The sequence below is a fragment of the Cololabis saira genome, chromosome 1 (genome assembly GCF_033807715.1).
Source record: "Cololabis saira isolate AMF1-May2022 chromosome 1, fColSai1.1, whole genome shotgun sequence".
NCBI classification, from domain to species: domain Eukaryota; kingdom Metazoa; phylum Chordata; class Actinopteri; order Beloniformes; family Belonidae; genus Cololabis; species Cololabis saira.
In genome coordinates, this window is record NC_084587.1 from 3,817,239 (window position 1) to 3,845,180 (window position 27,942).

General features: G+C 42.1%; 1 protein-coding gene across 1 annotated transcript in view; it reads right to left on the bottom strand.

Moving 5' to 3' along the window:
• LOC133449108 (inactive rhomboid protein 2-like) overlaps positions 1-27,942 on the bottom strand; it is a 74,233-nt gene that overhangs the window by 10,617 nt on the left and 35,674 nt on the right. The window contains exons 3-16 of the mRNA XM_061728273.1: positions 21,805-21,956; positions 19,044-19,236; positions 18,400-18,612; positions 16,610-16,738; positions 12,917-13,020; positions 12,542-12,763; positions 11,053-11,164; positions 8,189-8,263; positions 6,510-6,671; positions 5,379-5,464; positions 5,217-5,280; positions 5,040-5,134; positions 1,136-1,211; positions 811-911 (exon numbers count right to left, since the gene is read on the bottom strand). Coding sequence (XP_061584257.1) covers positions 811-911; positions 1,136-1,211; positions 5,040-5,134; positions 5,217-5,280; positions 5,379-5,464; positions 6,510-6,671; positions 8,189-8,263; positions 11,053-11,164; positions 12,542-12,763; positions 12,917-13,020; positions 16,610-16,738; positions 18,400-18,612; positions 19,044-19,236; positions 21,805-21,956 — 1,784 coding nt within the window. The remainder of the gene's footprint in view (positions 1-810; positions 912-1,135; positions 1,212-5,039; positions 5,135-5,216; positions 5,281-5,378; positions 5,465-6,509; positions 6,672-8,188; positions 8,264-11,052; positions 11,165-12,541; positions 12,764-12,916; positions 13,021-16,609; positions 16,739-18,399; positions 18,613-19,043; positions 19,237-21,804; positions 21,957-27,942) is intronic.

The following is a 27,942-nucleotide window of genomic DNA, read 5'->3' on the forward strand; positions in this document are numbered from 1 at the left end:
TGGAGGTTGAGGGTGTTGAGGGTGTAAGGTGATGGAGGTTGAGGGTGTAAGGTGATGGAGGTTGAGGGTGTAAGGTGATGGAGGTTGAGGGTGTAAGGTGATGGAGGTTGAGGGTGTAAGGTGATGGAGGTTGAGGGTGTAAGGTGATGGAGGTTGAGGGTGTAAGGTGATGGAGGTTGAGGGTGTAGGGTGATGGATGTTGAGGGTGTAAGGTGATGGATGTTGAGGGTGTAGGGTGATGGATGTTGAGGGTGTAAGGTGATGGATGTTGAGGGTGTAAGGTGATGGATGTTGAGGGTGTAGGGTGATGGATGTTGAGGGTGTAAGGTGATGGAGGTTGAGGGTGTAAGGTGATGGAGGTTGAGGGTGTAGGGCAGGGGTCACCAATCCTGGTCCTCGAGGGCCGGTGTCCTGCATGTTTTAGATGTTTCCCTCCTTTAACACACCTGATTCTAATTAATCATCGTTATCAGCTTGTCATCCAGGGCTGCACAATTCTGTTAATGACACAGTCACTTGTATCATGGTGCAATGAAGCACGGAAACATCTAAAACCTGCAGGGACACCGGCCCTCGAGGACCAGGGTTGGTGACCCCTGGTGTAGGGTGATGGAGGGTGTAAGGTGAAGGATGTTGAGGGTGTAAGGTGAAGGAGGTTGAGGGTGTAAGGTGATGGAGGTTGAGGGTGTAAGGTGAAGGAGGTTGAGGGTGTAAGGTGATGGATGTTGAGGGTGTAAGGTGATGGATGTTGAGGGTGTAAGGTGATGGAGGGTGTAAGGTGAAGGAGGGTGTAGGGGGTGTAGGATTTACCCGGCGTGGAGGAAGAGCGACAGCCACAGTCGGTAAACCTGATCAGGAACATCAGGGTTGAGGAACGGCAGGAGACCACACACTTCATCTAGACAGTGGACCTGAGGAGAGGAAGAGGTCAGAGATCACACACACACACACACACACACACACACACACACACACACACACACACACACACACACACACACACACACACACACACACACACACACACACACACACACACACACACACACACACACACACACACACACACACACACACACACACACACACACACACACACACACACACACACACACACACACACACACACACACACCTGAGAGCAGAGCGTGGCCTCCTCGTGGAAGTATCCGTGCATGAAGGTGCAGTACTCCCTGGTGGTGATCTCACACCTACGAGAGAGGAGACGGTTCAGATTAGTCCTGGTTTAGTCCTGGTGTCCCCCAGGGCTGGTTCTGGGACATGGATCAGTTTTAGTCCTGGAGTCCCCCAGGGCTGGTTCTGAGGCCCCTCATGATGCTACAGTACCAGTACCAGTACCAGTACCAGTACCGGAACAACCTTAACGTTACATGACAGTTTGAGAGGCTCTGCTCAAACCTTTTCCAGATTGTGGAACCCTTTCCGGAAGCACATTAAAGAAAATCATTTAATCCTGTCTACCAATTTAAAAACTGCAATGCTTCATTTCTTCTGATCTCCATGCGTCATGTGTGACAGTGCCTACCTGTTTTTTTTGTTTTTTTTTCCACTTTCTTTGTTGTTTGTTTTGCTGTTGTTATTTTTGACTTTACATTTTGCTGAAGGTATCACTTTATTTATTGTACATACGTTTTATATTACAGTTCATGCATGTTCTGCCTCCATCTACTGGTTACCCACAATCTTGTTTTTTTGTCTTTGTTTTTTGTACTTGTCTTTATAAAAACCTGAAAATCTTAATAAACAAAGTTAAAAAAAAACATTACATGCCAGTTTTTCAACAGTACTCACTACTGTTTAAGTTCCCAGGAACCTCATGAACCTCCTGTAGTGCCCGTCTAACTTTAAAGGCACTCTTAAGACTGGATTATGGCTCTGCGTTAAACCAACGCAGAGCCTACGCCGTCACCGTGACGCCGTCGTGAACACTTAGGACTTCTCCGCCCCTCCATTTCGCCGCAGTGCAGTACCCCCCGCGACCACTAGGGGGTGCGATCTTTTCCTGAATGGTTTATCCGACTTTTCCGATCACAGTGAATCACAGAGATAAGGACAACTAATGTGACAAAAAAACGGCATGGCGTGCACAACGCGGCGCAACCTGCGGCGCACGCTGGGCGTCGATTTAACACAGAACCATAATCCAGCCTTTACCCCTTTTCCACCAAACCGGTTCCAGGCTGGTTCTGGACCAGTGCTGAGTTTGAAACCAGGCTTTCTGTTTCCACTGACAAAGAACTGGCTCCAGTTCCAAGGTAGCACCAACTCTTTGCTGGTCTAGAGGAAAGACTCACTTACGTAAGCGGAGGGGGTGGAGTTATTCAGACCAACGGCAACAGCAAGACTGGGAGACGGAGACATTTTCAAATCAGAATGAATCTGGATGCAGCAAAGCATCATGGGAGGAAGAGACAACCTGTCTTTTAGAGACGTGTCCACGGAGGAGCTACGTGGACCAAGTCCTGTTAGAGCAGATACCTGGTTGTTGCTGCAACTTTCACGTAAACGCAGAGACGTAACTGATGTTTTCAGCGATGTAATGACGTGGCTCCTCTTAGCACCCAAGCTTTGGAAAAACAAACCGGTTCTCAGCTGGTTCCAGGTTCAACGAGTTGTGAACCAGAACCAGCACTGGAACTGGTTTGGTGGAAAAGGCGTATCTTTGGTTCAGACAGTGAGTGGTGGATCTGACACTGATGGAGCTCAAACAGGGCTTGAAATTAGCAGTCGCCACTCGCCATTTGCGACCTAGATTTTGCTGTGGCGAGACATATTTTTGGCTGTCTCGCCACTTGGCGACCTAGAAAAATTATACCACTCCGGTGAAAATACTCACTGGGGCTGCGGGACTCCGCGGGACTCCGCGGGAGTACCGCGGAGGGACACGCCGAGCCCCGGTGCCGGGAGGAAGCGGAGCTGCGGCGCCGACATCCACGTGTGCGTTGATGGTTCCGCGTCGCACCGACGCAGAGCCTACGGCGTAGGGTTCGCGGCGACGCGCACCCTACGCCAAACCCTACGGCGTAGGCTCTGCGTTGGTGTGACGCAGAACCATAATTCCGGCTTAAAAGTAAACAACATGCGCCCAAGTACCCGTGCATGACAGGCAGACACACACGGGGAGAAGAGACAATTTCTTTAATTTTTTTTTTTTTTTTAAACTTTATCCTTATGAACGCAATTGTTATATACTTGTTGGTAGTCCAACTTTCCTTATTTTAATCAGAACACTTTCTTTTTTCCTCTTCGGCGTGGAGTAGTGGGTTTGGAGCGGCAGCCATCGGTTAGTTTTTTTCTTTTTAGATCCGAGGCTTTGCGTAGATGGTGGCTTCCGCAACTTTCAGGCGCTTTTTCTGCGCAAGCAAGCTTTATAGATGAGGCCCCAGGACTGTTACCGCAGTACCGCGGAGTAGTACTCGGTGCCGGGAGCCGGGAGGAAGCGAAGCTGCAGCGCCGAAATCCACGTGTGCGTTGATTTATGGTTCCGCGTCGCACCGACGCAGAACCTACGGCTAAAAACCCTGTTTTTCAATAAAAATACTATTACATGACTTGCATTGATATCGTACTACTGCATATGATTTATTTTTAACCTCAATAAATTCATATAGCCTATCACAAATGTGTGTGAGGTGAGGAGGGAGGAGGGAGGAGGAGGAGGAGGAGGAGGAGGAGGGGGCAAATAGTTTGAATCTAATGTACTTCATGCGTCTTCTTACTGCTGCATAGGGATTTATACTGTTCTTCCAGAATAGTTGAAAGGTCCTTTTACACAGCACATTTGATTGAGAAGAACGGGATGACTGTTATATGGTACTACTATGACTGCTATATAAGTAGTGATGACGAAATACTCTAGTGAAGCAACTTTTTGGTTTTGGCGAGTAAAAAATCTGTTTGGCGAGTAACTTTTTTGACCTACTAGCCACTTGGCTAGTAGGTCAAAAAGTTAATTTCAAGCCCTGAGCTCAAACCTCGTTTACCTGGAACCCTGTCGTTACCAGGTCACTGTGGTCTAATAACGCCCAGATTATTATTCCAAGACAGTTTTATCATCTTATTTTTTACGATTCTATTGAACAACAACTCAAAAGCAATTTCTAGTTTTCATTAGTCGATTGTTCAGTTAATCATTACAGTAACTTTGGTCAGTTTTAAGTGATTTCAGCGAGCGCTGTGGGCGGTTCTGACTTTCCTGGAAGAGAAAAGGCACGTTTGTTCACATGTATTGATTTTAAATTCCTGCTCATCTTCAAAGCCTCTAAGGTCATTGACCTTAAACAACTCTGGTTTATCGACATGAGCCTTCCCGACCACGGAGAGAAGCTGCTAAATGTACGTTGTTATCTGTGCATCCATGTGATGGATCTCTAGCTGCCTCTTTAAAACATTCATCTGCATCGGCTCCCCGTGCACTTCACGATGGATTTTAAGGTTCTCTTATTAGTTTTTAAATCTCTTAACGGTCTCGGTCCTTCTTATCAGTCTGATCTGCTTTTACCCTAAACCCCAGCGGACCCTGAGTTCCTCTGGCCTTTTAATCATTCCCAAAGTCAGAACCGTAACCATGAGGAATCATTTCACTACTACGGCCTCGTCTGAGGAACAGCAGCCGGAGAAACTCAGACTGTTGATGCTTTTAAAAGCTCAAGACTCACCTTTTTAAATCGGCTTTTAGCTGATTCCTTTTAGTCTTTCTTGTATACCCTTGTTTTAACTAGCTGTTCTTGTTGCTTTAACCCAGGTCTTATGGTTTTAACCGACTTTTAGGATTTTATGTTATGCTTTTAAACTCTTTTAGAGTGTATTTTAACTTCATAGCCATCTTATCCTGCTTTCTTGTAGCCTTTAGCTCCAGTGTTTCCTCATGAGGAGCCTCCATGCTGGGAGTGGACGTTTATGTTTTACGTAAAGCGCTTTGCGCTGCATTTTTTATTTGTATGAAAAGCGCTATACAGATAAAGATGTATTTGATGATGATTTGATCTATCTAAAGATGTACTTTTGTGTTTTCCCACCTGCCCTTGGTTCCGATGCAGCAGGGCCGTCCCTTGATGTTGCAGTCCATGTGTCGGTATCCCGTGTGGTTCCACTTCCTGGGCAACGTGCAGATCTGCCAAAGACACCAGAGGGGATTGAAGACGTCACATCGTCTCCAGATTCTGATTCACTGATTCTGATACTGATACCCTCACCGGCCACCTGGTGATGTCGTCCGGCCACCGGTGCAGCGCCGTGGACGCCGGCTCCTCACACACTCTGGTCCGGCGGCACCGAGGAGAGAAATACAGGTCAGCTGAGGCCCCGATCTCAGACCAGATCAACGTTTGCTGTTACCACCCGTTTCCCCTCCTCACCTGGGGTCCTGATGACAGACGGAACCAGACGACCTCTCGATGACCACCGGCTCCTTGTCCCACTTTATAAAGGTGGCCAGAGTGTCCTGCAGGGTCAGGTTAGTATTTAATCCACTAAAATCTAAAGTTAAAGCAGCACAATGTAACTTTCAGCTTTTGTTGAGTTTGGCGGCTCCTTTGGACAAAAGCGGTAGTGCTTTACCAGAAAGAACTACGTTTCCCATGAGCACCAGCGCGTACTGTCGGAAAACTCCTGTCCCCGTCGCTGCATTTGTTTTGATAATTAAATAAGACGGGAAGGACTTTCAAAACTACTTTTCTGTTTTCAGCGGCCGTTTGCAGGATGGATAGAGAAGAGGTAATGTATCTATTTTTGACTAAACAATATAATATGACGATGTTGAAAATCACTAAGTTCAACTTGGTTTTATTAGTGAAGTCTCCCCCGCCCCCCCGTCCTGTTTCAGAGAGATAATGCTCCCCAAACTACAAACTCATACGCTAGTCCAAAATACTTACTGACAAAATAAAAAAATACTTTATAACCTGTGAATAACTGAACGCCCATTTGTTATATTTTGCAGATCAGTCCTGAACAATTTTACAGTTCTCAGGAAAGATAATTTACATTTTCTTTGCATTGCATTCTTTCCTCTAGTGCTGTAATTCTATTCAATTTTATTAATATTTTATAAAGCTTCCTCATTGCCAATTACACAATTTTATGATCACTATTATTTTTCTGTGTCTGTTGTTGATATTGTCAGTAATTTTAGAATGACCAAAACCCAAGACAAATGTGAAAACATTCTAATTTTGATTCTTGATACCCTACGCCGTGGATCTACGAGACAATAAGATTCTGCTCCCGTCGTTACGCAACGACGGGCGCGATTTACATAGGTTGGCCTCCGATGCGTGAAACCACGCCCACAACTAAAAAACTTGTTTTTGTCGCTGACACTCGCTCGCGTCACATGCAGTTAGGACACGGTGTTACGGAGGTATCGAGGTTTTCCACACTGCTTCTGCAGTTTGTGTGAATACATTTATGCAGACGGAAGTGTAACTGTATAAAGCTAAGTTTCCTTCCTGGGTTGTAATCTTGCAGAGATGCGGCTCATCCCGTACCGAGCAGTCGGTCCTGAGCGTCTGCACACATCCAGAGTTGTCGTTCTGGACGCAGCAGCCCGACTGCTTCTCCTTGTCTTTGGCTCTCCGGATGAGGCTGACGATCTGCTCGTCCCGGCGGATGCAGGGAGAGAACTTTGCCCCCAGGTGGATCAGGTCCTCCTGGAAACAGCACAGACACGGAGGATCAAACGCTGAAACACGGGAGTGGAGATTCCTCTCAACTACCAGGATGCAACGTTGCACCCCAAGAATAAATGCTGTGACTGCTTCAGAGTGAAGGACGTGATAAATGAAGGTCTGGAGAACTGGTTTTCAACCTTTTTGGGCTCCCGACCCCATGGACCAGAATCTCAGAGTCTGCTACGTTCGAAACAAACAGCCTTTTTTTAATACAAGGCATCAGCGTCTACTTTTTTCTTATTATTCTTTGTGCTTACCGTGTTATTCTTTGTTTGTTTTTTTTACATTTTTGCAATTTCGAGCGCTAACTTGAACTTTGCAAGGTGATGAGCTTCCTGCATATATTTCACAATAAAAGCCTTTGAAACTAGGGGGCTCTTAATCTGAAAAGGATCCAGATCATGTTACGTTTGTATTAACATCATGCAGTAACTTCAACAATGCAAACTGGTGCAAGATTTCTTATTAAAATACAACTAATTACACCTGTAAAGAGTAAAAGAAGGTCATGTGACCCTCTGTAGTTTAGGTAGATAAAGGTCTCGGTCACATTTTAGCTAAATAATATATTTCTTTAAAAAAAATAATTAACATTTCTTTTTAAATATCTTTTTAAAAATAATTTTTGCTCACTAGCATTTAACTCGCCATGATTGTTGTATTTCATTTATGTGTTTTATGTTTTACGTTGTCCCGTTTTGTTTTTATTTTTCTTTCACTTGTTCAGCACTTTGGTCAGCTGTTGATTTTAAAGTGCTTTATAAATAACTTGAAACTTGAACTTTCTATAAATGTCAGAGGATCTTTTTTTAATATATATATATTTTATTATCACGGATCCACGGACCCCTTGCAGTTCCACCCCGGACCACTAGGGGTCCGCGGAGCCCCGGTTGAGAGTCACTGGTCTGCAGCACCAGACGGCATCGGTCCCTGTGAACTGTTTCAACAAATACGTTTAGTCCAGGGGTCGGCAACCCAAAATGTTTTAGAGCCATATTGGACCAAAAACACTAAAAACAAATATGGAGCCTCAAAAAATGAAAAGTCTTAGAATAAAGGCAAATGGCGAAAGGCGAAATGTCGAGAAAAAAGTCAAAATTTAGAGAAAAAGGTCGAAATTTCGAGATTAATGTTGAAGTACAATTTCGAGAAAAAAGTCAAAATGTTGAGAAAAAAGTCGAAATGTTGAGATTAATGTTGAAGTACAATTTCGAGAAAAAAGTTGAAATGTCGAGATTAAAAAGGAAAGGAAAAATGAAGAAAAAAGGAGAAAAAAAGGAAAAAAGAAAAAAAAGAAGGGAAAGAAAGAACAAAAGAGAAAAAAAGAAGAAGAAGAAAAAAAAAAAAAAAAGGTGAAACATTTCTGAAAAAGCTCCAGGAGCCACTAGGGCGGCGCTAAAGAGCCGCATGCGGCTCTAGAGCCGCGGGTTGCCGAGCCCTGATTTAGACAAACACTTTTATTCTGGGAGAAAACTGGAAAATGAGAAACTCACGGAGCTCGGTCCAATCCAGAAGTTTTCCTGTTGGATGAACTTGACGCTTTCATAGATTCCTTTGTTCTTCAGCACCTGCGGAGGAAAACAGAGACGCATCAGCGCCACCTTCAGGCCGGAGAACGTCCGGTGATTCATCTATACAGCTAGTTCTCTGCTGAATCCTCACGGCCAGCTGGATCAGTCCTAGTTAGGAAGTAGCAGCAGCTCTTTCATTGCAAAATACAACCTTGTTTGTACAAATAGACAATATAACACAGTAATTAAGGCAGTTCCACAAGCAATGATTCTCCAACTTAAAGGCATGATGACTTTTTCTGTGGTTAGTCCACAAATGCCTTTAGTTATAGATGGTTGTATTTTTTTAGATAAAAAATGCAATAATAAATTCTTGAGAACTAATTTTACTTTGATGTGTTTCTCTTCACCTTTGAAGAGGAAACTTATGTTTCAACCTTACACTATTAGTTTTTTAATTAAGATGAAAACCAGTTACCTCTCCTTTCCACTTCCACCTAAGGCTAAAGAAGTTCATTTTAAAATAATCAATGAGGTTTATCCATGTAATGATTTTTTACATAAAAAGGTTTAATTTAGATTTGAATAATTGTACTTTTTGTAACGCAGACATGGAAACCTTAGAGCATCTTTTTTTCTCTTGTAGCTTAACTAGGACCTTTTGGGAAGCTTTAATACGGGATAACCTAGAATGATCAAACCATTCCTATTCTTACATTTGAAAGCATTAAAGTTGGTTTACAAGTGGAGGACAAAAAAAATAGACTTTGGAATCAATAATTTAATTATATTGGCTACATTTTTTATTCATAAATGTCGCTTTTTGAAAATTAATCCAATATTTATTGCATATCTAAACTAAATAATTCAGTACAAAAAATATTTAAAATCTTGCATGATTCAAAAAGCCCAGCATGTTCAGAAGTATCTTTGTTCCCTAAATCCTGACTGATCACTTGCGTTTTTATTTTTTATTTTATTTTATTGTTTATTCCTTTTCTTTCTTTCTCGCTCTGAATCTTCTTTGTTTTGTTTTACTCATTGGTCGCTCAGTGTTCTATGGTGCAAATGTTCTTCTGGAAGGCATAATGTGCCTTGTTTTTTTGTAAAATCAATGAGAAAATAAAAAAAATAAATAAAAAAAAAAAGTAGCAGCAGCTAATAACATATATATAACCTGGGATTAACAAATGCTGCCCAATCTGGGAAGTTATAAACTGCAGTTCATCCACTGGCCACTAGAGGCTGATCAATCTCCACTGATCAGGTCTGCAACCTTTTTGAATAACCTACTGTGTCAAGAAAAAGCCTTTGAATTTGATGATATACGGGGAAAGTTCTTAGCTTTTCTTAAAAATGGTGATATTGATGAGGCCTTGTAAGCATGAATATACGGTGGTGACCTGAAGAGGCATCGTGGAGATAATTTATACTTCATATAAATACTTACATTTTAATTATGCCTCGTATTTTAATTTTATTTATTTTTTCTATTTAGTTTGTTATTGTTATTATGATTTCTATTACGAGCTTGTTTTCATTTTGTTGATGTGTTTCTTTTCTTTTTAATGTCCTTGCCCTTGTCTTGTTTTTGGTTGTGTGTTTTTGCGTTGTGCTGCCAAACAGGGTTTCTGTATTGTTGTGTATTATGTGGAAAATCTAATAAAGACATGTTTAAAAAAAAAAAAAAAAAGAGCCATTTTGCACTTCAAAAAAAAAAAAAAAAGCTTAAAAAAATAGTAGATTTTAAAAGTTTTCATCTTTTATTTATTTTAGCTGTTACAACCACTAAATATAACAACAGAAGTGCATTTGTAGGCGGACTTTGAAATAAATTAAACTGCGAACTGCAGGCTAATTTAAGTCTATTTAAGCTTAATAGATGAATAAAAGAATAGATGCTCTGATATTTTTATGCAGGAATCTTTCAAATATTCTCCGTCTTTACGACCTCCAAAGCCACAACAAGTTTGCTCTCTTCAGCTTTTCCTAGCAGTTCTGGTTCGGTTGGGTATTTTTCAGCAGATGCAGAGTTCTGTTTTGGAAGTGTCTTTAAACGTTACATTTTTTGTTGTTGGATATCTTCTCACCAGATATCAAGAACGAAGGTAAAGCCGGTGTCACTGGCGATGAAGGCACATGAATACTGACGTATATTTTCAGACAAATTAGAAATTAAAAATAGTTCTCCAAGATAACTGCCCAACAAAATAAACTAATAATATGAATAAAAATGAATTCAGAAATATCATTTATTTATGTTGGGGTTGTTTTAAAGGCCAAAGGGAGCTGCAGGCTGCAAACCCCTGGATTAGACTGTAAATGTGATTATTTGTGCTGGATATTTACATATTTTAACATGGAGGTTGAAGGCTCTTGGGGCCCCTTGTGGTCAGGAGAGGAACTGCAGGTTGGAGCTGCTGCCACCAGAGATGATAAAACAGTGGTATATTGTGCAGGTTGACGTGTGCGTAAAAGTTACACCCCAGCATGTTTATGTGATGATGAATGTGTTGAAATGAAGACGAAGGTGGAAGCAGTGGTTTCCAGGTTGGAGGGGACGGAGCTCCAGGTTGGAGGGGACGGAGGGGACGGAGCTCCAGGTTGGAGGGAACGGAGGAGACGGAGCTCCAGGTTGGAGGGGACAGAGGGGACGGAGCTCCAGGTTGGAGGGAACGGAGGAGACGGAGCTCCAGGTTGGAGGGGACAGAGGAGAGGGAGCTCCAGGTTGGAGGGGACGGAGGAGACGGAGCTCCAGGTTGGAGGAGACGGAGCTCCAGGTTGGAGGGGACGGAGGGGACGGAGCTCCAGGTTGGAGGGGACGGAGGGGACGGAGCGTCACTCACCAGCTGAGATTCAGAGTGCTGTGAAAACCCCACGGGGGCGAAGCCGTACGTGCAGCAGGCCAGCAGCGTGATCACCACGTGGACAAACGTGATCCAGTACGTGAAGTAGGGCCTGGAACCAGACAGAGAGAGATACCTAAAGCAGCTGGAACCTTCATCCCACCAACCATCAAACTACAGGGAGCAAAGATGATAGTAAGACTGATATCAGCTCGATCGATGGATAGATAGATAGATAAAAATTAGAATAATGGAAGGCCAAATGGTAGGCACTGGGGTTTATTCCCTCTCCCCCTCCAGGCCAATTGCTTTGGTAAGGCTGGCGCATGACGGCCTCAGGTGGATTGGTGGGTGTATAATTATTACTTGCATATAAAGCCCAAAACGGCTTAGCTCCGCATTATTTGCAAGACCTGATAGTGCCTTATGTTCCTGGCAGAGCTCTCCGCTCCCAGGGTGCAGGTTTATTCGTAGTTCCTAGAGTATCTAAATGTAGATTTGGAGGGCGGGCGTTCTGCTATCAGGCACCATTACTATGGAACCAACTTCCAATCTGGGTTAAGGAGGCTGACACCACCTCCACCTTTAAAACTAAACTTAAAACCTTTCTGTTTAGTAAAGCCTATAGTTAGTGTTTAGTAAACCTCTAGTTGGTGTTGGTAAATCTCTAGGTAGTGTAAACTCTAGTGTGTTAGAGTCAGTAGTCATAGTTGCAGCTATAGAACAAGACTATAATAGTTAGTCTCAAATATAGCTTGGTGGTAGATATGCTGCTATAGGCTTATGCTGCAGGGGGGACATGATCCGCTGGGCGGTGCCTCTCACACTTCTTCTCCTCTCCTTTTCCCTTCCTCTCTTCTCCATTCCATTTTTATTTATTATAAATATCTCATAGCTATCATTTTTGTCCATCGTTCCTGTAGTTTCTTGTGCCGGCCCCCCTTTTTTCTCTTTTGTGCATATTTGCAGGCCGGAGCTTCAGGAGCTGCGTGCTGGCCTGCGGTCCCCACCCCCCCCAATTGAATAGATAGATAAATAATAAATGGATAGATAATAGATGGATAGATAGATAAAAGATAGATGATAGATAGCTGGATAAATATAGATAATAGATGGATAGGAACTGGAGGAGGTGTCTAGGGTGAGGGAAGTCTGGGCATCTCTGTTGAGGCTGCTGCCCCCGCGACCCGGGAACGGATAAGCGGTGGAAGATGGATGGATGGATAATAGATGATAGATAGATAATACATGATAGATAATAGATAGATAGATACATGATAGATAGACAGACAGACACTTTATTAATCCTGAAGGACATGTCGGGCATCCGGTAGCTGAAACAACTATTTCTATTAGTTTTGCAGGCTGCATCACTTAGATGCGAGACCAGAGAGCGTCTACATTAAGTGCCCCCCCATGACCCCCCCCCCCCCCCCCCCCCCCCCCGTGCCATGACCCCCGTCCCCCGTCCCCCCCCCTGTCCCCCCACCTGTGGCTGTGGAAGTCGTCCAGCTGCTTCTGCACGTTGCTGCTGATGCTGTTGCGGTAGTGTCGGTTCAGCCACTTTCCCACCACTCCCATCCCGTACTGACGCTTGTGTTTGTCGAAGGCGAAGTGCTTCACCTGGGAGGCGATGCGGCGGCCGCGGAGAGGCCGGCCCTTCTCCACCGCCGCCACGACGGGGGTCCTGGGGGTCCGGGACACGTCCCTGCTGCAGGGGGGGGGGGACACGGGGGAGGGATGAAGGTGGAGAAGAGCCCTCTGTTATCAGCATAACCTTTAATCTCTTCATGTCAAACTTTGGCTGAGGTTGGAACCCAGAATAACCTGGTGAAACCTGGAAACCTCTTGGGTTGTTACTCACAAGAGCCTCTGGTCCAGCGGCTCGCTGGGGGCGAAGGCGGCCGACAGCGGCGGAGATTCAAACACGTCGTCGGCCATCGAGTACAGCTCCTCGTGGGCGTCGCCCTGAGACCAGAGTTTTACACGTTTAACACGCTGAGATAACGGGAAATATTTACCTCAACCAGAGCAGCATAACAGATGATAAATGGATAGATAATAGATGGATAGATAGACAGATGATAGATGGATAAATATAGATAATAGACAGATAGATAGATGATAGATAGATGATAGATAGATGATAGATAGATAGATAGATAGATAGATAGATAGATAGATAGATAGATAGATAGATAGATAGATAGATAGATAGATAGATAGATAGATAGATAGATAGATAGATAGATAGATAGATAGATAGATAGATAGATAGATAGATAGATATATAGATAGATAGATAGATAGATGATAGATAATACATGGATGATAAATAGATGGATAGTTGATAGATGGATGATAAATAATGGATAGATAGATGATACTGTAGATAAATGGTAGATAGATAATAGATGGATATCAGAATCAGAAATACTTTATTTATCCCCGAGGGGCAATTTCAAGGCAACTGAGCAGCAAAACGTTGAAGGTATCAAATAGGATAATAAAAAATAAAGATAAAATAAACAGATAAGTGGGGCATGTCTCATATGTACAAGAAATGTGCAAAGAAAGAATGTACAAAAAAGTATATAAATATAAGAATGTCAGAAAAAATGTACAATAGAGACACTGTGGTTTAAATAAAACATAGTGTAATGTCAAGTCAAGTTCCTTTTATTGCCACGCGGCTAGGCCGGTGGAATTAGTTAGTTGTTAGTTAGGATGATAGATAATAGATAGATAATAGATAGATAGATAGAACGCTGAAGAACGGGAAATATTTACTTCAATCAGAGCAGCACAACAACGTAGATTCAAATATCAGGAATTAAAAACACACTTTGACTGGACAGGGCGTCTACAAGTTGGGCCGAGGTAAATTTAAGACTTTTTGATACCATTTTCAAACTAAATTTAAGACCAAAAAGACACTAAGAAATCCAGCGCTGAGGTCGAGGTTGCCAGATCTGACAGGTTCCAGCCCAAACGCCACGGAAATAATGAAAAAACAACCCGAATCAAACTTTCTCTATGTTAAAGACTACAATTAAATATATCAGTGAGTTTATTGTGTAAGTTTCTACTTTTCTCTGCCATAATGGAAACCTTTTTGTTAATAATTTCTCCTAAATATTTAGTAAAAACCAGGAAAAGCAGCCCAGATTTGATCAACCCGACCAGTTGGGCTGAAACCCGCTCAACCTGGCAACCCTGACTGAGGCGTCTAACAACTGGTAAACAAATGTATTTCTCCTCAAAACTATTAAATAAACTTTCCAGTGTAAGAAAACCTTTTAACGATGACTGGATAAATTGCCTCTAAAATTAAGGTTAAAAAATTAAGACCTTTGGATTGAGATTTAAGACAAATTAAGACATTTAAAAGGCCTTATTTCAGGAAACTGGAATTTAAGACTTTTTAAGCGTCAGCGCCGCTGGATTCACGTGACCAAACATTAACAGGTTTCATCCCCCTTTAATGAAATAAATGAGGTAAAACCTGACTGAATTTAAAGAGATGCATCCACATATTGAACTGAAGGTCCACGGGTCCAATCCGGCCCGTCGCCTCCTTTTATCTCCTTTTATCTGGACCGCCAGAACGCGGGAGGATTATTTTGAGCTATAAATACGTGAGAGACATGAATAGATCATAACAGAGGACGGTTAGAGCCTTTAATCAAGCTCCAGCAGGAAATACCAACATGTTGGCGTCTCCCTTTACGCGTCGACGCGTTGCTTCCAGCAGAGAACTGATTAACTGATAGAGCTCTGGTACTGGCAGGGCTCCAGACTGCGACCAAATGCTCGCATTTTGCGACCAAAATTTGAGTATGTGCGACTGAATTTCATGTCCACTCGCACACGTGCGACCAGTAAATTTGCCAGTGTTTTTTTCTTTTTTTTTCTTTTACACGTTAAACGTGGAAGGGGTGCATCAATGAACCCCCATATTTGCAGGCCAATGAGTGTGAAAGGGAATGAGTCGGGGGATCTATTTATTTATTTTTTTTTTTTCGTTTAATTTCACCAGCTGGTATTACGCCCGGACGACATTTAATGCGACACAACTCGCTGCCGCCGCGGCGCACACATAAAGTTAGAGGAAAGAGATGGCGGGTATGTTTGGTTTTAGTAACATCATGCTCAGGTAATGAGTCTGCAATGGCCCAGACGGGAGACACGTGTAGCTCAGTGCTTAACTTTTATTTTTAATCCACTCTATATTCTTCTGGTTGTTCTCCGATATGTTCCCCTAAAGCCTGAATTATGGTTCCGCCTTAAATCGACGCGTAGGCTCTGCGTTGTTGTGACGCGGAACCATAAATCAGCCTTCACCCGGTAAAGAAAAAAAAAAAAAGAAAATGTTCTCCAATACAGCAGGTGTCATAATTTTATTTTGAACACTGCCAAAACTAACTTAAAACGTAACTAGGACTTAAAATTTGCTTGACACAAATGAAATTTAAATTTTAACACGTGGGAAAAACACCTAACCTTTTAAGTGATGTGTGTTATCAGGTGTAATGGCATTTTTAGGTTAGAAATAAGAACATTTCTTGGTAAGATCCTTAGTTATTTGAGTGAAGGCAGTGAATTTGGTCGACTGGTGTAAGTTCAGGGTTTTAGTAAAGACACAAGTAGGGAAATGTTATTGGCCAGTACTCCCAATATTTGTACATTTGTACATTACTGTGTTTAACAGTTACATTCATGGCTGAAAGGTTACTAAGCACTTTGTTACCAAGCACTTTTTTATCATGTGAATGTATGTTTTTTTTATATACAATGACAGCAATGGTGCTGTCAGTTTACTTTATGTTGCGGCATCTTTAAAAGTGCACAATAAAATGTAACACTGCATTTGAAACAGCACATTGTGGTAATTCATTAATCTATTATGAAATACGTATTACTAATACACTGAAATGTAGTAGAAATGTAAAAATGTGGTTAGCGTGTCGATAAACGATGTGCGCTCCTAACATTTCTGATTGTGCCCCTAAAAATTTTCAGTTAGGGGCTACTGTGCTCCTAGTGAAAAAAGTTAGTCTGGAGCCCTGACTGGTCAATAAAGTTCTAAAATATGTGTAAAATTGATAGTTATTTGCACTTTTTAGCAATTTATTTAGTTAGTATGGACTGGTAACATACAGATTATTAAAGATTGGCTTATATGGGTTGTTTTGATTCATAGAAAATAAAAATAATCCATAAAATAGCAGTATAGGATGTAAAAATATGCTTAGACTAGTTCTACTGTAGCTCATAAAGGGTTAAAGTGAATGGCAGGATTTCACATATCAAAGGTAACGCAGGTCAGATAAGAGGCAGCGAAAGTAACAGTTATTTATTGGCCTGTCGTCTGTGTTTACGGATGTGGTTTAGTTCCAGTTCTGGAGACGTCCGGAGATCGGACCGAGGGCTGGAGGACTGGTGGGACGTAAACACCTGACGGAGGAGGAGAAGGGGAGGAAGAGGAGGAAGAGGAGAAGAGGAAGGGGAGGAAGAGGAGGAAGAGGAGGAGGAGGAAGAGGAGGAAGAGGCCGACCTTGCTGAAGAACAGAGACACCGAGGCGTCTCCAGAGTCCACCGTGTCCTCCTCCATCCAGCTGGGCCTGACGAAGCTCCTCCTGGGGAAACCCCGGCTGGTCTGGGAGCCCGCCACGCCGCCGCGGCCCTGGAACAAAGTTCTGATCAGTAAAGTTCTGCTGCTGGTCTAGAAAGTTCTGGTCTAGAAAGTTCTGGGGCCGGATTCACCAATATGTTCTTAAGAACAATCTTAAGAAATGTCTTAAGATCTAAAATTAAGAAGTTCATAAGAAAGTTCTTAAGTGAAATTCCTCAATATTTTCTTAAGAACCGTCTTGAGAACTGTAATTTCTTACGAATTTCTTATTTTTATTCTTATTTTTCCTACTAAAAATATGTCATTGCATTGCACGCGCCAACAAACAACATTTATAACATTTATCTTAACCGTCAGTCACTCACGAAACATGGAGAAGGAGAAAAAGAGATGCAGGAACTTTTCAAGGTTATGGTGGATGAGATTAATGTGTGAAAAAAAATACTATTGGGGAAAATTAATAATAATTTACTACCACGCTAACTAACATGCTAAAAAACAGTTAACAGGCTCTTTGTGTAATTAATTACAAAGTATATCCTCAAACTATGACCTACTAGTCTAAACTTTTCACAGAAGAAATGTTAAGACAGGTCAAGGTTGTCTTAAAGTTAAGAAAAAAGTCAAGAACAAATTTGAGAACTTTTATTTCAAGAATACCATTTATTCTTAAGTATTTTCTTAAGAAGAAACTTAAGAAGGAAGTTGAGAAAATACTTAGAACTTTTTTGGAGAATATGACTTCTTCTCTTTTTTCTTCTTAAGACTGAACTTAAAGGGAAAGTTCGGTTTTTTACAACCTGGACCTTATTTCTGGCATTTTTTATGGTTGTATACTCACCCAGAGGTGTTTGGTGTCATTTGGATTCCTTCGGAAGATATTAGGAGTTTTTTGCGAGGCGCTTCTCCATATAACGGTAGTGAACGGGGCACAGAGGGACACAGACGTTGCAGCGTCTAAATAACACATGATTGCCGCGAAACTCTTCATTTCTTTTATGAATCACTAGATCTGCTTCCAGGACCTGTTGTAACATTGTGGCGCTGTCTGTGTAATAAATAAAATAAATAAATCCGTTTGTAAACAAGACCTCTGAACTCATGACGTCATCTCTGTGCGCGCGTCCCAGACACAGCTCCGTGTACAGCTGGAGTTCGCTACTGTTAGTTTACTGATAGTTATTTGAAACATGTCTGAATATTTGTCAAATTCTGAGGTTGTGGACGACGACTTTGAATATGATGGACGTCCTTACCGTTTTGAGCCGGAGTTTACGGCTGAAGAGCTCACTGAACGGAGGACAGAGTGCACAGAGATGACGTCATGAGTTCAGAGGTCTTGTTTACAAACGGATTTATTTATTTTATTTATTACACAGACAGCGCCACAATGTTACAACAGGTCCTGGAAGCAGTGTTATTTAGACGCTGCATCGTCTGTGTCCCGCGAGTGCCCTCATGCGCTACCGTTATATGGAGAAGCTGCTCGCAAAAAACTCCTAATATCTTCCGAAGGACTCCAAATGACACCAAACACCTCTGGGTGAGTATACAACCATAAAAAATGCCAGAAATAAGGTCCAGGTTGTAAAAAACCGAACTTTCCCTTTAAGAAGATTTTTTTTCTTAAGAATGTTTTGTGAATCCAGCCCCTGGTCTATAACACCCGTTAGGACAAGGGACCGGACGTGTCCCGGGCCGGTTTTGCTCACCCGCAGCAGCCTGGACGCCGCCCTGATGCTCATCCGGGCCACCGACTCCCTCTTGCGTCGGGGGAAGCGTCCGTAGCCCGGCTGGCTGGTGAAGGAGCTGAGGGACGTGATGCCCGGGGTCAGCGGGACCGCCGAGTGGGGCGTCCGGGGGGAACGCCCGTCCTGCTCGTCGGGGCAGCGGAAGGCCCGGCCGCGGGCCAGCGGGTCCACGATCTGGTCCGTCAGTTAGAAGCAGAAAATTAATAAGCAAGATAATAAACATTTACAGGTTTTTCTTTGGTCAACATGGTGATTATTTTGACCGAAAAAGGCCTGGACTTGAAGCATAAAGCTGATCTTGCCTTTTAACATAATAGAATATACAAAAAGAACAAATGAAGTATCATGAGGCTACACAAAATAATAATAATAATTATAACTGTAATATTAGTAATAGTAATAATAGCTCTGAAAACAGAAAGTGAAAAGATGCTAAAGAAACCGACAAAACCAATTTAGGTTGTCATTTCATATCATGCATGTGTATCGTGTCTAGACATCAAATCTTACATACTATACATGCAAATGTGCGCGCACACACGCACGCACGCACGGATCTGGGGGGACAGAACCGGGGCGGGGAGCGTGGTGATGGGGGTTCAGACCTTGGGCATCCTGTGGGCGCCGGGCGAGTCCAGTCCCTGGTCGGCGTTAGCCGCCGCCACGGCGGCGTCGGGCTCCCGGAACTGCGGCTTCAGCTTCCCGTAGCGCTGGCTGCAGTGACGAAGACTCTTCCTCTGCCAGACCTGCTGCTTCGTCTCACAGTCCTCACCGACGCCGAACCACTGGGCCGTGTTCCTGAAACACAACCAATCGATAAAATCGATAAAAATCGATTATTAAAAGCGTTGGCAACGAATTCCATTATCTATTCGTTGTGTCGCGCGATTATTACGTCACTCACTAAAGCCTGATTTATGGTTCTGCGTTAGATCGACGGCGTAGGCTACGCCGTCGATCTAACGCAGAACCATAAATCAGCCTTAAGTCGCGCCCGGACTACATTTAATGCTGCACAACGCGCTGACGCTGCGCACGTGAAGGAAAAGAAAGAGGGCACGGATTTGTTTGGTTTTAGTAACATGCCGTATATATATATATATATATATATATATATATATATATATATATGCGATATATATATATCTATGTACTCAGGCAGTCTGCAATGGCCCAGACGGGAGACACATGTAGCTCAGTGCTTAACTTTTATTTTTAATCCACGCTATATTCTTCTGGTCCGTTCTCCGATATGTCCCCTCTAACCCGGTACATACGTAGGTTCCTCTAAACATCTGTTCCCGCTACAGTTTAACTAAAATAAAATGTGCTCCAATACAGCAGGTCTCATAATTTTATTTTAAACACTGCCAAAACTCAAAATCTTATAAAGACTTTAACTTAAAACGTAACTAGAACTTAAAATTTGCTTGACACAAATGAAAGTTCAATTTTAACACGTGGGAAAAACACCTAACCTTTTAAGTGATGTGTGATATCAGGTGTAATGGCATTTTTAGGTTAGAAATAAGAACATTTCTTGGTAAGATCCTTAGTTTTTTGAATGAAGGCAGTGAAAGAACAAATTGTAATGTTCAAACAAATCCTGTTTCTGATTTGTATTTTTCTTTATTTTTTATAATTTATTTATTGTTCTGGCAGCTCAGGTCCCTTTTAAACAAAGTATACCTCTTTTGTGCACTTTATTTTTGTATATATTTGGCAGATGTAAAGCATACATGTGTATGTTTTCTGTGTCATTCCATTTAGTTGTTTTTTTTTATCAATACTTTAAAAGCTCAGGGATGTTCAAGGAGCGACCTGTTCGTGAACTTTCTGAAGATTATCTGCACTGTGAATTTGCACTGTCAGTTCTGTTTTTGAATGGTTGGAATTTAATGCTTTTTATTTATCCGATTCATCGATTAATCGAAAAAATAATCGACAAATGAATCGATTATTAAAATAATCGTTAGTTGCAGCCCTATTCACAACACAATTTAGACAAAAATATCCATCCATCCATCCATTTTCTTCCGCTCATCCGTTACCGGGTCACGGAGGCAGCAGTCTCAGCAGAGATGTCTAGACGGAGAGTCCAGGGCTCTACGGTTTCCACGATCCCGGAATTGACCAATAAAAACAGAATCTACTTTTTAACACGGAATATCGTGGAAAATGACATCATTTGACTGAAATGCTGTTAACACGGGGAGAGGAAGGTAAACCCAGGGGGAATTTTAGCAGAGGGACGCTGATCTGCGTGACACAGCTCTGAAATTTCCCCTTTTGTTCCAAACATGTGAAGCGACTTCAAAATAAATCAGCCTTCGTCGGCGAAAACATTAAGGAACACGACGCTGACGCCTAAATACAGAGCCGAACAGAACCCCGGGGACTTCTATGTGTCAGGTGACATTTTATTCTGCAAATTCTGCTAAACTCTATTGACTGAAGGTGTAAAAATACATGTGATGATGATGACCACCTAATGTTGAAGAGCCATGTGAAAATGAAAGAAAGGAGTCTCGAAAAAGCCAACGAGCCCCCCACGTCGCTACAAACGTGTATAACCATTAAAGTTTTAAAAGTTTTTGTTCTTGTAAAGACAACTTAAGTTTGCTGCATTTGACCTTGTTTTCGATGCACTTTAAAGCAGTTTTACGGAAAAGATTCTATTAATATGTACTTTGTAAAAATATATACAGTAACTTGAGTTTGTTTAAAGTCATTTATTTTTTACTTGAAAAAAAAAAAGAAGCTAATTGAGCACTTTATTTGTTTTGTATGTAATGTTATTTGTTTTTACTGAAAAGGCTCAAAAGCATTTCAGTTCAACTACTGAGGAAAAAGACTGCAATGTTATGTTGCCTCAATAAATGTTAATTCCCATCTAAGTAGTCTTTATTTTAATTAATTAACATTAAAAACACATTATATTTGGTGGCAAAATAAGAGTAAAAAAGACTGTTGTGATCCAGAAAGACGGAGTTTGGTACCGCCCACTTTGGTACCGATCAAAGCTGTAATGATGATAATTTCCTAAAAAACCTGAGGTTTAGCTTCCTGTTGAGTTTTTAAAGGTTTTTTAAGAGGATGTTGAGACACATTTAATCACACCTGCGTCCTAAGCACCTGAAAGTTAAAGAGGTTTCCAACTATAAAACTTTATTTGATAACTTTATGCAGCTAAACGTGTTCAGATATACATGTGTTGTGAGTATTTGTACACGGCCGTATCTCAGGAAGGGCTTGGTGGATGTGGGTGATTGACAGCTCTGTGGACTCGTCACGGCCAACAGAAGCAGAAATATGTTGCTTTGCAAACCTGAGCCAACAGAAAACAACAACAGCAGCAGAACTTACTTCCGGATACTCTGCGAGAGCGACGTCTGGCGACCGAACTTGGCCCTCCGGTCTCTGCTGGAGAAACCTCCATCTCCGGTTCCGCCCACGCTCTCCGACGTGGAGCCGGTGGCCGGACGGCTCACGCTCTTCTTCAGAGACGGTCTCAGGGGCTGAGCAGGAAAACAACAACAACAACAAGTATTAGCTCCTGTTACTCCTGATCATTTCTGCCAATATACAGTGATGATTTTTGGTATGTGTAACGTCCCTGCGACCTTTCAGAGGCTCGTTAATCAGGTGCTGGGGGATGCTCCACACTAAGTCATATTTGGATGACATTTGTGTGTAAACGTCAGACTGGAATTCACATGTGTCCACACTGAGAAAGGTCTTGTATGGAGTAAGATAACGTCCAAAAAGATGTGTCCCTGTTATAACTATTCGTATTCGTAATGATAAACATTTGTATGTAAATAAAAAAGTTGTACCCAACATTCTGCTGTCACACACATGAGTCTGATAAATTATTAGGGTTAGGATTGTTTTTATGTGAGTATGAATCTAAAAGCTGTGAGTGCAAAGTCTTGTGAATAACAAGACAATACAACTCTAATTTCTACGACTACGAGTCTTCACTGTGAACACGAATTCAAGTTTATGGGTACGAGTCGAAAAACTGTTGAAATGACGTCACAGGCAGGTCACAGAATAGACATGTATACGTAGACGCCCCATGGAGCTGCTGAGCCAACTGCCACATCCAATATGGATAAGATAAGAAAATATAGAAAAGTAGATCAACAAAACAAATTAAAACAATTTCATACAATAAAATAATTGAAAAAAATCTGAAAAATAGTTCAAATATGTTATTTTACTTGAAAATTTAAAAATATGTTTTGTTGATGAGAAAATATGTTTTTCTATTTTTCTTATTTTTGTGAGGGGGATATATATTGTTTTCCGGCACTACCTTGTTCTCTATAGCTGATATAACATGAATTACTCCTATGTGGGATCAATAAAGTTCTTATTTTTGCCATCTGAGAACATTAAATATATTATATTTGGTGCCTAACTGTTTCCCAAGTATATTAGTGCGTGTGTGAATGAATAAATGAGACGTAAAACGTACATTTCTTTGTAGAAAGGCGCTTTATGAAAATAAGTCCATTTACTTGTATTAGTTTACAGCGCAGTCTTGAACATCCAATATGGCGGCGACGTTGACGCCATATTGGATGTGGCAGTTGGCTCAGCACTCGATGGGGCGTCTACGTTTATGTCTATGCTTTGAACTGCCTGTGACGTCATTTCAACAGTTTTTCGACTCGTACCCATAAACTTGAATTGCTGTTCACAGTGAAGACTCGTAGTCGTAGAAATTAGAGTTGTATTCACAAGACTTTGCACTCACAGCTTTTAGATTCATACTCGCATAAAAACAATCCTAACCCTAATAATTTATCAGACTCATGTGTGTGACAGCAGAATTTTGGGTACAACTTTTTATATTTACATACAAATGTTTATCATTACGAATAGTTATAACATTGACACATCTTTTTGGAAGTTATCTTACTCCATAGTTTTCAGCCGTTTGGAAAGTGCTTCATTAACCCTCAACTTAGCCAAGAGTGAGTTCGGTAAAGGCACAGTTCTCTACCTCGGTAAAGAAATAGGCCGAGGTAAAGTGAGGCCCATCGATGCCAAGGTTTCTGCCATCACCGCTTTCCCAAGGCCCACTACTCGGAGGGAATTGCGACGATTTCTAGGTATGGCCGGGTACTATCGCGGCTTCTGTAAAAACCTTTCCACTGTTGTAGCTCCTCTCACTGCCCTAACCAGTATCTCCAAGCCCTTTGTTTGGTCCAGTGAGTGCCAGAATGCTTTAGAGAGCAGCAAAGCTCTCTTGTGTAGTGCACCTGTCCTTTCTGCACCTAACTTTACTCGTCCCTTTAGGTTGGAAATAGATGCAAGTGGAGCCGGTGCAGTCTTGCTGCAAACAGATGACCAGGAAATCCACCATCCAGTTTGTTACTTTTCTAAAAGTTCAACAAACACCAGCTCAAATATTCCATTATAGAGAAAGAAACGCTTGCCCTTCTTTTGGCCTTACAGCACTTGGAGGTGTACGTGGGTTCGCGCATGCTTCCCGTGGTGGTTTATACTGATCATAACCCCTTGGTTTTTCTTTCCAGGATGTACAACCAGAACCAGCGCCTCATGCGCTGGGCCCTTATTGTTCAGAATTATAGTTTGGTCATCCGCCATAAGAAGGGTTCTGAGTTCTGAGCAGATTCTCTGTCTCGCTGTTGGGGCTAATTTTGGTTTAGTTTTTGATTTTTGTGGAGTCACAAACATTTTGTTTGTGTTTTTTGTGAGGGAGGTGTTACGTGTACTAGTATGAGGGTAGGGCTGGGCGATATATCGAGATTTTAATATATATCGATATATTTTCAAACGCGATATGGTACGAGACAATATCGTTTATATCGATTATTAAAAAAAAAAATTAAAAAAAATAATGATTTTGATATAGCTTATTTTGTGACAAATTGACTTGAATGTTTTATTTGAGATTTGCACAAATGTTTTGTTATTTGCACAACTGTCAACCTCAGTGGAAAAGTCTGCCTGTTACTGTCTACATTGTATTAATTGCACAGTGTATTTTAATTTAATTGTTATGCAGGAAAGGGATATTTGTTTTATTTTATTCAAAAAGCGTTTTTTCTCTATATATGCAGGCAGTTTATTTTTATTTCATTTGTTTTATACATGTTGATATTGTGCAGACCTCTGTTAATAAAGGAACCTGTGTGACATTTGGCACGAGGCTTTGTATTAAAACTGACTGTTTTTTTAAGGGTTTGCCTCAGAAAAAAATGAAGCTAACAGAGATGCTAACAGTGATGCTAACAGTGATGCTAACAGTGATGCTAACAGAGATGCTAACAGAGATGCTAACAGAGATGCTATGCTATAATGCTTTGGGGGAAACTCCAATTATGTCACAGAAAAAATATCGATATATATCGAGTATCGCCATTCAGCTAGAAAATATCGAGATATGACTTTTGGTCCATATCGCCCAGCCCTATATGAGGGGGCAGTTTGGTGTTTTCCCCTCTTTGCTCCTGCTTCTCTCTCTCTCTCCCTCCATTTCTGTCTCATATTCAGGTCCAGCCCATTCCCTCCACTCGGTTCCACCTCTTTCCACCGGTTGGGCCTCCATTCAGCGGTCCCACCAATCATCTCAGCTCGTCACAATATATAAAGCACCTGTGTCGTAGCCATCAGACTCTTCTCCTCCAGCTGCTCCAAACAGCCAACAGTCTCAGTAGTTTGTTCAGTCCTCAGTTAAACTTCCCCAGCAGTACATTTTCAGTTTGCTACCTTTTCCAGTCAGTTCTTTACGGGGAAGGGACAGGGTAAGATGGGGTACCCTGTACACCTAGCATCACGTAGGTAACGTTCTGTTATATACACCAGGTTAGAGGTGAGTGCCACATGTCTAACTTCTTTTTTTAGGTAGAGTAGGAAGTTTTGTTTTGCTAGGTAGGTTAGATTTTGTCGACTATTAGAATAGCATTGTTTTGATTGTACTCTTTATTCGGCACCACCAGTCCCTTCCCTTAAAAGGAACCCTGGCTATTAAGACATGTAGGTCTTAAAAGATAAATGTTGGTATCAATTATAACAATGTGATATAAAAAACCTTTTTGATGTCTTCGTTTTTATAAAATTTCAAAATATAATTTAACATGTAGGTCGCCATTGTTGTAGTGATTCTGGGTAGTGACGTCAGACGGTGGCTCCTGCTAACCCCCGTACACTGTTCTGACACCCAGAAACAGATGAAAACACAGCTAAACAGGTGACGGCGCACCAGAAACACAGATCAAAACAGAGCTGAACATTAAGGTGACGGCGCACCTACAAAAAAGTTAAATAAAAAAAAAAAAAAAAAGTACCGCACCATAAAGCATGAACTATAAAAACACCATAAAACTCAAATAGACTAACCGACCACACGTTTCAACTAGCAGATAGCCGATGCTACAATAAAAACCCCAGCCAGATCTGGCGTCATTAAATTAAATAAAGATGTTCTTGCCTATTTGAAGCGAAGTCTGCGCCTCCCGTTTCGTCAAAGTCCCGGGCCAGTCCCCTCAGCCTCTGGTCTGTCATCAAACGGTGGACCCAGCACCCGAAGCCGGTTTTAGGGGGGGCAGGGGTGGGCTATGCTCACCGGCGTCTCCATCCCGGCCAGAGCGGAGAGCGCAGAGCGGAGAGCGGATGGCGGTGCGCTGCAGGCTCTAAGCCCCGGCTACGCAGGCTACGGCATAGCCTACGCCGTCTACGCAGGAGCCTGATGCACTGGTAAGATGCTCACGACATTGATCATTTTTGCAGATCTCCCGTGCATCACAGAACTTTGATCCAGTTTGCCTGAACCGAGACGTCTTATGGGCTCCCTCGTCAGCCTCCACGGCCGGGAGAATGCTGCTCATCTATGTTTTAGATACCTGTCCCAGTTAAACTAACGGGGCTCATCTTCCCAGAGCCACCGCTCTACGTCATCGCCCCCAGAATGCATTGCGCAGGTAGAACATGGCGCCTCCCGCAGGTCAAAATATGTGATAAACATTGTAGATTTTTAAAGCAATTAGATTATTTTATGTGTTTCTAACAACATATTTTAGTATAAGAGAACAATTGTGGCTAATTAGGGACTACATGTCTTAATAGCCAGGGTTCCCTTTAACCTTTTGTGTTGTTCGATTTTCAGTTGCTTTTAGTTAATATACAAGTGTGTTTATATACAGGTAAAAGCCAGTAAATTAGAATATTTTGAAAAACTTGATTTATTTCAGTAATTGCAGTCAAAAGGTGTAACTTGTACATTATATGTATTCATTGCACACAGACTGATGCATTCAAATGTTTATTTAATTTAATTGTGATGATTTTAAGTGCCAACAAATGAAAATCCAAAATTCCGTGTGTCACAAAATTAAAATATTACTTAAGGCAAATACAAAAAAGGGATTTTTAGAAATATTGGCCAACTGAAAAGTATGAAAATGAAAAATATGAGCATGTACAATACTCAATACTTGGTTGGAGCTCCTTTTGCCTCAATTACTTCATTAATGCGGCGTGGCATGGAGTCGATGAGTTTCTGGCACTGCTCATGTGTTATGAGAGCCCAGGTTGCTCTGATAGTGGCCTTCAACTCTTCTGCGTTTTTGGGTCTGGCATTCTGCATCTTCCTTTTCACAATACCCCACAGATTTTCTATGGGGCTAAGGTCAGGGGAGTTGGCTGGCCAATTTAGAACAGAAATACCATGGTCCGTAAACCAGGCCCGGGTAGATTTTGCGCTGTGTGAAGGCGCCAAGTCCTGTTGGAACTTGAAATCTCCATCTCCATAGAGCAGGTCAGCAGCAGGAAGCATGAAGTGCTCTAAAACTTGCTGGTAGACTGCTGCGTTGACCCTGGATCTCAGGAAACAGAGTGGACCGACACCAGCAGATGACATGGCACCCCAAACCATCACTGATGGTGGAAACTTTACACTAGACTTCAGGCAACGTGGATCCTGTGCCTCTCCTGTCCTCCAGACTCTGGGACCTCCATTTCAAAAGGAAATGCTAAATTGGCTTTCGTCAGAAAACATGACTTTGGACCACTCAGCAGCAGTCCAGCTCTTTTTTTCCTTAGCCCAGGTGAGATGCTTTTGCGCTGTTTCTTGGTCAACAGTGGCTTGACACGAGGTATGCAGCAGTTGAAACCCATGTCTTTGAAGCGTCTCTTGGTGGTGGATCTTGAAGCACTGACTCCAGCAGCTGTCCACTCCTTGTGAATCTCCCCCACATTTTTGAATGGGTTTTTTTTCACAATCTTGACCAGGGCGCGGTGATCCCTATCGCTTGTACACTTTTTCTTACCACAGTTTTTCCTTCCCTTTGCCTCTCCATTAATGTGTTTGGACACAGGGCTCTGAGAAAAGCCAGCCTCTTCAGCAATAACCTTTCGTGTCTTGCCCTCCTTGAGCAATGTGTCGATGGTCGCCTTTTGGACAGCTGTCAAATCTGAAGTCTTCCCCATGTTTGTGTAGGCTTCAGAACTGGACAGAGAGACCATTTA